The 12,756-nt window shown below is 34.6% G+C and overlaps 1 protein-coding gene across 1 annotated transcript in view; it reads left to right on the top strand.

Moving 5' to 3' along the window:
* TPR (translocated promoter region, nuclear basket protein) overlaps positions 1 to 12,756 on the top strand; it is a 73,511-nt gene that overhangs the window by 31,658 nt on the left and 29,097 nt on the right. Inside the window, exons 19-29 of the mRNA XM_079696515.1 lie at positions 660 to 794; positions 1,307 to 1,447; positions 2,416 to 2,581; positions 3,618 to 3,784; positions 4,772 to 4,924; positions 5,352 to 5,468; positions 7,277 to 7,480; positions 7,595 to 7,779; positions 8,225 to 8,372; positions 10,198 to 10,335; positions 10,438 to 10,569. Of these exons, the coding sequence (XP_079552641.1) occupies positions 660 to 794; positions 1,307 to 1,447; positions 2,416 to 2,581; positions 3,618 to 3,784; positions 4,772 to 4,924; positions 5,352 to 5,468; positions 7,277 to 7,480; positions 7,595 to 7,779; positions 8,225 to 8,372; positions 10,198 to 10,335; positions 10,438 to 10,569 (1,686 nt within the window). The remainder of the gene's footprint in view (positions 1 to 659; positions 795 to 1,306; positions 1,448 to 2,415; positions 2,582 to 3,617; positions 3,785 to 4,771; positions 4,925 to 5,351; positions 5,469 to 7,276; positions 7,481 to 7,594; positions 7,780 to 8,224; positions 8,373 to 10,197; positions 10,336 to 10,437; positions 10,570 to 12,756) is intronic.

The following is a 12,756-nucleotide window of genomic DNA, read 5'->3' on the forward strand; positions in this document are numbered from 1 at the left end:
TAAAACCTAGCTTTTCTAATTCTGTTGGCTATATTCTTTCATTTTTGTCTTGTACCCACTCCTTTGTGGAGACTAGACAGCAGCACATTTTCAAACTGGTGGAGTAAGTTTTATGATTGATAGATAGTTTTTGACTCATCCTGAAAATATGAATATTTGAGGATATTGATTTTCAGCAAACCCTCCTATATCCCCTGAAACTCAGAGTCTTTACGGGGAAAAAAAGTTTAAATAGATCAGTCAGCACTTTCAAACAGATACTTAGAAACCAAGCTTAGGTTCTAAAACTTGCGTAATTTAATAGTATGCAGGTATGACTATAGCACAATTTTTCAGTTTTGCCTCTTACACTCTGGCATTTTAGATTTTTTTATTGTTTGTTCTAAAGTCTGATTTGTTAGAGCAAAGACAGTGTTAGTATTTGTGGTAATTGCAAGATTTTTTCCTTTGATCTATTAGCATTTCCAATATTTGCTTCATATTTCAATACAGGAAACTAAGAGTTGTATTTCCTTATATAGTGAAGAGATGTAGTCGCTACTGTTAGTTTCTAACATTAAGAAATATGTAGTAATGAAGAATCATTTTAATTTTATAACTGTTATACATTTGACACATTGCTTTTCAACATTTTTTCTTTAACTTGTATTTGCCTCAAGGTAAGAACAGAAAATTTGAAAAAGGAAAAGGAAATGCTTAAATTGTCAGAAGTTCGTCTTTCTCAGCAAAGAGAATCTTTGTTGGCTGAACAAAGAGGGCAAAACTTGCTGCTAACTAATCTGCAAACAATTCAGGTAACCAAATAAAAAAGGACACATAGAAAAATTAAGTTATATTTGAACAATTTTGACATTGTATTTTCTCAGGTTTCTTAATGAAAATTCATGTCATTTTCATCATGCATTATGATCATTGAATTTGAAATTTATTAAGACGTCAATATTCTAAATAAAACGTTTAAAGAGAACTGACTGAAGCCATGCAATTGGCAGTTTTAAATCTCAGGTCTATATTTATAGAGTCCTGTACAGTTTAACTGTTTACAAGATTAAATCTTTGGTTTATATTCTTTAAAACTTCAAGGAATTTGAATGGCCATTGGTAATATGGTTTTTATTTTCCCTATTAAATAGATGTTTTAGTATGGAAAATGTCAAAATACCTTCTTGGTAAATGTTTTAGTTCTTAACCTCTTCATGTAGAAATGAGTTGTATTCCCATAATTTTCTATTGCCTTTGGTTTTTTTTTTTGGTGGGGGGGCTTACTTTTTTCTTAAGTATAACCAAAATCTTTTTTTTACCTTAGGGAATATTGGAACGATCTGAAACAGAAACCAAACAAAGGCTTAGTAGCCAGATAGAAAAACTGGAACATGAGATATCCCATCTAAAGAAGAAATTGGAAAATGAGGTGGAACAAAGGCATACACTTACTAGAAATCTAGATGTGAGTCTGTGTTCTGAATTTCTATAGAATGTTTATGTTTAAAAATTAAGCTGGTGTGTAGATAAACTGTCATCTCATGTTGAAGCATAGTTTTGAAGAGATCTCTTACAGACTCTTAAGTTTTTCTTGGCTTTTTGTATGCTTAGTAATTTTTGATTGGGTTTTATCCTATTGGGTGCTGGATATTTCTCTATTTCTATAAATCTTGAGCTTTGTTCTGGAATGCAGTAAAGTTCATTGAAAATAGTTTGATTCTATTGAATATATTTTTTACGATTTATTAAGCAGGCCCAAAGCAGTGCTCAGTTTAGAACTAATTATTCACTGCTACCAAGGCAGTATCTTCCTGACTGCTAGTCCCAGTGCCCAGTGAATTAAGAGCTTTTGCAGTCAGGCTGATGGAAACAGGCATTATTTATTCCTAATAACTCTCTCTGAGCACCACAGAGGCTTCATTCCAGTCTCTTTGGGTGATTCTTTACCCTGTGTAGGGTAATTTCATAGGCATGCACTGATCACAGTTTTGCTGAATATTCAAGAGGAATCCTGTGCAAATCACAGTACTCTGTGCAGCTCTCTTCTCTCTGATAGTCTGTCTTATGAATTCAAGCTAGCCTTCTTCTACTCTCAGTTCTATGTTCTCAATTCAGGAATCCTGTGGGCCTCATTTCCCTTTCCCTATGCCTTAGCCTGGACACTCTTAAATCAATAAGCTGGGAAATTGTAGGGTTCACCTCTTTTGTTTCTTAACTCAGGTATCACAGTTGTTTTAATGTGTTTTGTCTGGAGTTTTTTGGTTGGTGTTTGTTTTTTTGATTTTGGTTGTTTCAGATGGGGAGGTAAATCTCATCTCTGTTACCCTGTTTTAGCCAGAGTTTTAAAGTTCTGTAAAAAAGATAACTTGAACCTCTAGTTACTTAAGAACTTAAAGGTAAGTGTTTGTAGGGTTAATGTATCTTTTCTTATAGGTTCAACTTTTAGATACAAAGAGACAGCTGGATACTGAGACTAATCTTCATCTTAACACAAAAGAACTGTTAAAAAATGCTCAAAAGGAAATTGCTACATTGAAACAGCACCTCAGTAATGTGGAAGTCCAGCTTGCTTCTCAGTCCTCACAGAGAACTGGTAAAGGTAAATAATTAAGTAGGCTGATAAAAAGTACCTCTTTAGGTTTATAACATATCCTGTAGATAAATAGCCTATTCTTTGTGGATACTAGCAAAAGATTTAAAAAACAAAAAACCTTTATTGTTCATATAGTAAAGCTCAGTTTTCCACTTAAATTAATAAATTTGCAGACTTGGAAGATTCAGAATAGTTGTACATATGGCAGCTGACCAAGATATGCTCTTAGTTTTCCAATTATTGGAACTATTTTACTGATACTTTAAAGAATGTTTCTCTTGCGGAGGGTTAATATTTGAATTTTTAACTCTCCCTTTCGAGATGAGGTTACTTGTTGAATTTGTAATGATATGGCTCACTTACAGAAATAATTGATTGGCTTGGTCTCTTTCAGAGCAATATTTCTAATCTTTGCTCATTGATAGCCACGGGTAAAAGATTTGTCTCATTTGTCTCATTTGTCTCATTAGGTTTTGCTTCTCTTTTTCAAATACAAAGCCATTGTGTCCAGATAATCTTTCTACATGGTTTTATTTCTTAATAGAAGAGAAATTTAAAACATAAGTATATATGTGTATATGTGATATATATAGTATATATATAATTACCCAATACTTCTTTCTTGTTATCATATGGTATGAAAACATTGTTTGTAATCTGCAATTTCTTCTTTTTCCATGAATTTTAGAATGAAAATTGCACTAAATCATTAAGGTGTAGTGTTTTGGAATAAACAACATTTAAATAAATTAAGAATGGTAATTTCTGCAAGTAGCTGTCTCAGTTTAGTGGAAATATTATGTATTCTCTTTTTAAGTATCTTTTTTAAAAAAAATATTTGTAACAGCAGAGTTCTTTTGAAGAAATAACATACTGACAGTAACCTGTTTTTATTTTGGTATTCAGTATGGGTTGTAATATACTTTCTAGATAGTTAACTACTTATTTCAGCCTTAGTACTAACTTCACAGTCAGGATTGATAACAGTCATCTCTCATATCTTTTAAAATGTTAATTTTAAGAAAGCTGTTAAATCTTTTAGGTCAGCCTAGCAACAAAGAAGATGTGGATGACCTTCTGAGTCAGCTAAGGCAGGCAGAAGAGCAGGTGAATGACTTGAAGGAAAGGCTCAAAACAAGCACTAGTAATGTGGAACAGTATCGTGCAATGGTTACTAGTTTGGAAGAGTCCCTCAACAAGGAAAAACAGGTATATACAATTTTGAAATCAGTTTGCATGCACTTATTAACTTTTTTTTTAAGTTAGATTGTTGCTATGTGTAAGGCACTGTGTAAAAGTATGGATTCAAGTGACATCATTGCACTTACCTCTTAAGAGTGCTTGAGTCTAATAAGCCAAATAAAACAAACAAAAAGATCACACAAAATTTGTGAAACATGGAAAGTGTATTGCTGTAGAAAAGGTATAGATGAAATGTTGATGTGAGTGGGAGGTAGGTGAGATTATTTGTCTTTTGAGTATGCATAACTTCACAGGAGAGAAGGCATTTGTGTCCAGCCTTGAAAGAAAGCATCATTTGGATAGTTAAAGGTAGGAAGTTATTCCACGTAAAAGGCACCATCAGCCAAGATAAAAAGGCTAGTTAGTGTATTGCATTTATGAAGTGAAATAGTGAGGAATATAATTATAAACGTAGTCAAGAGCCAAATGTGAAAGGTTTTCAAGTCATACTAAATTATATGTTTTAAGATTATTGAGGCATTGTTTTTTTCCAACATGTCATAACCAGAATTTGCTTTAATTAGAAAGATGAACGTAATAGGTTGGAGGATACGAAGTTTGTTTTGGAGGCTATAGCAATAGACTAGGGCCACAGTTTTAAAAGATCCTTTCATGGCTGGCATCATGGAAATCAAAATATGTGGGGAGAAAAACCCCTTTCAGTGGTAGAATGGACAGATTTGGCAAGTGGATATGAAGAATGAGGGGAAAATGAAAACTGGAAATTTCACTTCAAAAGAGAAAAATGACCAGTAAACAGGTAGAGAGGTAAATTATGCATAGTTTTAAGTGATGTTTTTGAACTCTTTAATCAGCATTTGATGGATTTTTTTTTTAAAATACGAGGCAAACATTAATTTTAGTATTTTTAAAATTTAGTTTAGATTTGGGGAAAGTAACTATAATTTTAAATGTGTATATTCTTTGTATCTTATTGTTTGGTTGATGGCGAAGGTGACAGAAGAAGTACATAAGAATATTGAAGTTCGCTTAAAAGAGTCAGCTGAGTTTCAGACACAGCTGGAAAAGAAGTTAATGGAAGTAGAGAAGGAAAAACAGGAACTTCAGGATGACAAGAGAAAAGCCATAGAGAGCATGGAACAACAGGTAAATTAAGTTATTACCGTATCAATCACTTTTTCTATGGTAAGAGTTTAAATTCTTTTAACTAGCTCATTATTTACTATTCAGTTCATCTCAACAGATATTGAATGAACACATACCCAACAATTTTAGTTTTATGTTTCACTCTGTACATCTGTACATGTTTCCTTTCGGATATTTAAGACTACTTTATGGTACTAGGTATCAGTGCTGCTTTTTAGAAGCCTCTGCCTAAAAATTGACTTTTGCAGATAGTAATATGGGGTCAACATAGACCTGTAAAATTTGTCCAGTAGATTATATCAGGTTATGACTATTTTAAATTTAGTAAGAAGTCTTTGGGCTACTTGTATTTTGAAAAATCTATCTCCAGTATTTTTAAAGTAAGTTTGCAATTAACTCTGGTTTTAATCTTGTTCTTCTGATTTAGTTATCTGAGTTAAAGAAAACACTCAATAGTGTTCAGAATGAAGTACAAGAAGCTCTTCAGAGAGCAGGCACAGCTTTGAGTAATGAGCAGCAAGCCAGACGGGACTGTCAGGAACAAGTAAGTGTCACTCTTAGAGCCAGTTATTGAGAAGTGAGCTTTGACCTTAGGGAACAGTTCTTGGAGTATATTAATGCATTTTGGGGATTGGTGAATCTTACAAAAATGCAGGTTTGTTTCCACTCTTGTGGAACTTGGAATAACATCAGTTGAAAAGTATAGGTGAAGGCTAAAAGTAAACACAGGTTTCCCCTGCTGTCCAAAAGTAGAAAGTTCCTATGAAGCCGTATGTAAACTGAAATGGCATTAAGTGAAGAAACAATTATCTTAGGACACATCTTGCTAATGGAAGCACAAAATAAATTGAGGTAAAGCACAGATGCTCACAGACACAGTTCAAAGCTATGACAGCTTGATGTTGAGATGCTGAGTGTAGTCTCAGGGAGGGAGCTTGGCGGTGCCTCTCTTGCTACTCAGGGTGCGCACAGCCTCTATAATGGCTCCTGCAAAACAAACGCTGAACACTTTTCACTTTTCTCCTTTTTTGTAAAAGTAGAAATGCTCTTTGAATTTCTTTTGGTTAGCAAAAACAGACGCTAATGTAGGTTTCTCATATAAGCAAAGTGGCATAAAGCAAACTTTCAAAAAGTAGGAGATACCTGTAGAGCAATATCAATTAACAAAACAAAGTTGATAAATGGGAAAAATATAGAAAAATAGGAGTTGGAGATTAAATGTGTACTTGCTTTCACTTGCAAACATTCTTTCACTATTGTAGTCCTTCACTAATTCTAGTTGTAAAGCTGTACTACAGACAAGATAGAGATACTTTTCTCAACAAAACAATTTTAATACCTTTTTAATGCATTACTGAGCTTACACAGATTTCTATACACCACTGTTTATAAGCTTTAAAAGTACAAAACCACATTATTTAAGTATACATACAGCATGCACACGCACATATATGTGATACTGCTTTTTATGATTTTGTATGAACAAGAAATGGTAAAACAATTCAGGAAAATGGGGATTATTGAAATGGTAGAATGGGAAGGAAAGACATGTAAGGATATTGGAAACATTCTCATTTTTATGTTTGGTGGTATATTAATAGCCATTCGTTGGGTTACTGTTCTTTATTGCTTACATATTGCTTATATACATAACATGTATATGTATCAGGATTACTTTAAAAATGGAATACAGGGGAAAGTGCTTCAAATTGAAGGTAAATTAGACAAAAATGAATTGTGTTTGGCTTATTGCCAAACAACATAACATTGGAAATTAGAATCAAAGAATGTATCCATATTTCAGTACTCAAAATAGATTATTTTCATTTCTCTTCATTCACTTTGTGTGTATATATGTATTTTATGTAACTCAGTTATATTTAGTCTTTTTTTCATAAAGGCTGTTCCGAGTTACTATATCACCTTCTTAAGTTTCATTTTGAACAGATGTTTAATATTTCATTAAATAGATACAGTGTGATTTTTTTAAAAAAAATTTTAACATCTTTATTAGAGTATAATTGCTTTACAATGGTGTGTTAGTTTCTGCTTTATAACAAAGTGAATCAGTTATGCATATACATATGTCCCCATATCTCTTCCCTCTTGCGTCTCCCTCCCTCCCACCCTCCCTATCCCACCCCTCTAGGTGGTCACAAACCACCAAGCTGATCTCCCTGTGCTGTGCGGCTGCTTCCCACTACAGTGTGATTTTTAATCATTCTCCTATTTTGGTACATTTAGAGATTGTCTTCACTTTTATTACTTTAAATAATACAATGTACATCTTTTTAAAGACTAGCTTTATGGGTTTTTAATCATCTATGTCGATGGGGAAATAATTCCTTTCAGGCTAAAATAGCTGTGGAAGCTCAGAATAAGTATGAGAGAGAATTGATGCTACATGCTGCTGATGTTGAAGCTCTACAAGCTGCCAAAGAACAGGTTTCCAAAATGGTGTCAGTGCGTCAGCACTTGGAAGAAACAGCCCAGAAAGCAGAATCACAGTTGTTGGAGTGCAAAGCATCTTGGGAGGAAAGAGAGAGAATGTTAAAGGTATTATTGTACATCATAATCATATTGTACATCAGAATGTTTGGAGAATTGAAAGTTTTTTTTTTTTAATGTACATTGGAAAATCTGCTATTATCATAGACTCTTGGCTTATAGGATGAAGTTTCCAAGAGTGTTTCTCGCTGTGAAGATCTAGAAAAACAAAACAGATTACTTCATGATCAGATTGAAAAATTAAGTGACAAAATCGTTGCCTCTATGAAGGAAGGCGTACAAGGTCCATTGAATGTATCTCTCAGTGAAGAAGGAAAATCTCAAGAACAAATCTTAGAAATTCTCAGGTAAATCCAGTATATTCTTAATGCTTTACTTCTGTGGTTAACAACAATTATGAAGTGACACTATAAATGTATAAATTAGACAAGTGGGAGTTATATGATATTTAGGTATAAAGCTCATTTGTCTCTTATTAGTCAACAAACCCACTATCACCCAATTAGTGATCACTTTGGACATTTAGACATATGCCAATTTAAATAAATTAGTTCAAGTTAAATCTAACAGTAAGAACTTGAGTGGGTTCTTTAGAAAATTAATTGCCTTTCGGATTATTTTAAAGATAGAAGCCACTGTCTGTAATAAAATATATCCCCCATTATTTTTTAATGAAAGCATTGTGTAAAAATACTTTTTAAAGTGAATGATTTTTGTCATCTTAAAAATTATCCAAGTTTTGAAATGTTATGTTGGCATTTTTCTATTCAAATAAAATACATATTCTTGTAGATTTATACGACGAGAAAAAGAAATTGCTGAAACTAGGTTTGAAGTGGCTCAGGTTGAGAGTCTGCGCTATCGACAAAGGGTTGAACTTTTAGAAAGAGAGCTGCAGGAACTGCAGGATAGTCTAAATGCTGAAAGGGAGAAAGTTCAGGTATGTATCCTAAGCTTTAAGAAAGCACTTGTTAAATCAAGAGATGAGGGCTTCCCTGGTGGTGCAGTGGTTGAGAGCCCGCCTGCCGATGCAGGGGACGCGGGTTCGTGTCCTGGTCCGGTAGGATCCCACGTGCCGCGGAGCGGCTGGGCCCGTGAGCCATGGCCGCTGGGCCTGTGTGTCTGGAGCCTGTGCTCCGCAGCGGGAGAGGCCGCAGCAGTGAGGGGCCCGCATATCGCAAAAAAAAAAAAAAAGCAATCAAGAGATGAGCTCATTTCAGTTTCTAATAACATAAAATTTAGTTTGAAATAAGCATTCTTTTTAAAATTCATTAAACATTAGTAAACACTGGCACAATACAGTGGTGAGAGACTAATGGTAACCAGACTGACTGCTTTCAAATTCTAGCTTCACACCATGAGATGTGTGCCTTGGATACATTGTTTAACTTCCTTGTTCTTAAACTTCCTTGTCTGTAATATTGGGGTGATAATAATAGTGAGGATTGAGTTAGTGCACATGAAGCATTTAGAATCATGTCTGGTACACAGTGAGTGCTTAATAAATTTCAGTTATCTTAATTTATTACTGTAGTTTTCATTATAGGTTGATAGTCATTTTAGAAAAAAAGGTAGGTTGAAACTGCTACAGAATACTCCTTTCTCATCAGAGGTGCAAAGTGTAGTCAAAACAGTTGACCAAAGGAGAAAAAAAGATGCTTAGTGAATATGTGATCACAACATAAGCTTATTAACTCCTTAGTCCACACTACCACCCAAAGGCTTACTATTGCATAACCTCATTCTGAGGAGATGCAGTAATACAACTCTACATCTGGAAGGAAGGAAATTAAGACCTTGAATCATTTATCTTCTTTTAACTGATAGTTGGAATGGCTGCTAGAGACAAACCATTGAAAAAGGGGAAAGTGAATAATTGAACAATTAGATTTATGGGATTTACATTTTCAGACAGAAATTTAAAATTCCAGAGTTATATTCTATTGAGAAAACAACCCAAATTCAAACATATCTCATTATGGAAATAATAAACAGACCCTCTAATTCAATGGAGTTAACAGTTGGAGGAAAAGAGCAGAATCGGGGTTTCTAACAAAGACTGTATATTCTCTCAGTCTCTTCTGCTTTCCTTGCTGTTCCTTTGGGCTGTAGAAAGGCAAATAATACTAGTAGAAAATGCCCAGCTCAACCAACTCTTACATACAGTCAGAGGAGAGTCAAGAAGTAACATACATTATATCAAAAATAATAGAATGTCTACCAAAGATGAACAGTGTAGCATGGCAGTCATGAACCATAGATTTTAAAATGGTGAAGGAATAAAGTAACATGTGCAAAAGATGGATAACTATACTCAATGAGAACAGAAGAAAAGTTCTTCACAAATGAACAAATATTCAGTAAAATTTCTCAGAACCAAAGTGATGAGTGAAATGAAAAAGAGTTTCTGAAAAGGGGAAAAAACTGAGGATCAAAATAACATTGTTTTAGAACTATTTCAATTCAGTGTAGCAAGAAAAAAGGATAGATACAGAAAGATCTGGATTGATGTTCTTACCTAATGTAAAAACTATTTGTCAGCAGGATTTGTAGTATCTTTTTACTTTCATCTTTTAATTTCTAGTATTTGTTTAAACTCTGTAATTAGCATGAATCACAGAAAAACATGTAAGACTTCTAAGAATTTGTTTTAAAAGTTGACATTTCAATCCTTTTTACTTTTGTAGGAAAGATTAGAACTGGTAGGAAAAGGTAGGTCTTAATCTATTGTTATATGTTGCTGTATGCATGTTTGAAAACTTTAGGTAACTGCAAAAACAATGGCCCAGCATGAGGAACTGATGAAGAAAACTGAAACAATGAATGTAGTTATGGAGACCAATAAGATGCTGAGGGAAGAAAAGGAAAGGCTAGAACAGGATCTACAACAGATGCAAGCCAAGGTTTGTAACTTACTAATGAAGAGTAGAGGCACATTATTTTTAATAGTATTTTAAATAAACTCTCACATCAGGTTTTAAAAAAAATACTGGAACTATTTTCAGGTGAGGAAACTGGAGTTAGATATTTTACCCTTACAAGAAGCAAATGCTGAGCTGAGTGAGAAAAGCGGTATGTTGCAAGCAGAGAAGAAGTTATTAGAAGAAGATGTCAAACGTTGGAAAGCACGTAACCAGGTAAGTGCAATTAAACCCATTCCAAAATATGGAAACATGTTGATTTAAAATAATAGGGTAAAATTTAAGGGGATAAAAATGTTTGATGAGCTAGTGGAAAGTATTATGTGTTTATCAGTAAAAGTCTAACGTGTACACCTGTACATATGTGACAGGCATTAAACTTATAACTCAGTTTTTAAAGTTTTGCTTACATTTTGTATATTTTAAAAAACAGCTAGGGCTTCCCTGGTGGCGCAGTGGTTGAGAGTCTGCCTGCCAATGCAGGGGACACGGGTTCGGGCCCTGGTCTGGGAGGGTCCCACATGCTGCGGAGCAGCTAAGCCCGTGAGCCACAACTACTGAGCCTGCGCGTCTGGAGCCTGTGCTCCACAGCGGGGGAGGCCATGACAGTGAGAGGCCCGCGCACCGCGATGAAGAGTGGCCTCCGCTCGCTGCAACTGGAGAAAGCCCTCGCACAGAAACAAAGACCCAACACAGCCAAAAATAAATAAATAAATTTAAAAAAACAAAACAAAACAAAAAAAACAGCTAATTTATTTACTTGGATTCCAAATTTAGGCTTCTGCTTTATCTCTAAAATGCTTTGGTACGTGAAAAATGGATTTATGTAGCTTACTGAATCACTTTAAGAAGAATTGTTCACTGACTGCTACCTTTTTAGGAGGGACAAAACCATATAGCATAGTATGGTTAGAAACGCCAGCTCTAATCAATGAATTTAGTAAAGTAGCAGGATACAAAATTAATGCACAGAAATATCTTGCATTGCTATACACTAATGATGAAAAATCTGAAACAGAAATTAAGGAAACGCTCCCATATACCATTGCAACAAAAAGACTAAAATACCTAGGAATAAACCTACCTAAGGAGACAAAAGATCTGTATGCAGAAAACTATAAGACACTGATGAAAGAAATTAAAGATGATACAAACAAATGGAGAGACATACCATGTTCTTAGACAGGAAGAATCAACATTGTGAAAATGATAATACTACCCAAAGCAATCTACAGATTCAATGCAATCCCTATCAAACTACCAATGGCATTTTTCACGGAACTAGAACAAAAAATTTCACAATTTGTTTGGAAACACAAAAGACCCCGAATAGCCAAAGAAATCTTGAGAAAGAAAAACGGAGCTTGAGCAATCAGGCTCCCAGACTTCAGACTATACTACAAAGCTACAGTAATCAAGACAGTGTAGTACTGGCACAACAGAAATATAGATCAATGGAACAGGATAGAAAGCCCAGAGATAAACCCATGAACATATGGTCACCGTATTTTTGATAAAGGAGGCAAGAATATACAGTGGAGAAAAGATAACCTCTTCAATAAGTGGTGCTGGGAAAACTGGACAGCTACATGTAAAAGAATGAAATTAGAACACTCCCTAACATCATACACAAAAATAAACTCAAAATGGACTAAAGACCTAAATGTAAGGCCAGACACTGTGAAACTCTTACAGAAAAATATAGAAAGAACACACTATGACATAAATCTCCTTTTTGACCCACCTCCTAGAGAAATGGAAATAAAAACAAAAATAAACAAATGGGACCTAACGAAACTTCAAAGCTTTTGCACAGCAAAGGAAACCATAAACAAGACAAAAAGACAACCCTCAGAATGGAAGAAAATATTTGCAAACGAAGCAAGTGACAAAGGATTAATCTCCAAAATTTACAAGCAGCTCATGCAGCTCAATTATCAAAAAATAACAACCTAATCCAAAAATGGGCAGAAGACCTAAATAGACATTTCTCCAAAGAACATACACAGATTGCCAACAATACATGAAAGGATGCTCAACATCTCTGATCATTAGAGAAATGCAAATCAAAACTACAGTGAGGTATCACCTCACACCAGTCAGAATGGCCATCATCAAAAAACCTACAAACAATAAATGCTGGAGAGGGTGTGGAGAAAAGGGAACACTCTTGCACTGCTGGTGGGAATGTAAATTGATACAGCCACTATGGAAAATAGTATGGAGATTCCTTAAAAAACTAAAAATAGAACTACCATACGACCCAGCCATCCCTCTACTGGGCATATACCCTGAGAAAACCATAATTCAAAAAGAGTCATGTACCACAATGTTCATTGCAGCTCTGTTTACAATAGCCAGGACATGGAAGCAACCTAAGTGTCCATCGACAGATGAATGGAT

Source organism: Hyperoodon ampullatus (genome assembly GCF_949752795.1).
Source record: "Hyperoodon ampullatus genome assembly, chromosome: 2".
Taxonomy (NCBI): Eukaryota; Metazoa; Chordata; class Mammalia; order Artiodactyla; family Ziphiidae; genus Hyperoodon; species Hyperoodon ampullatus.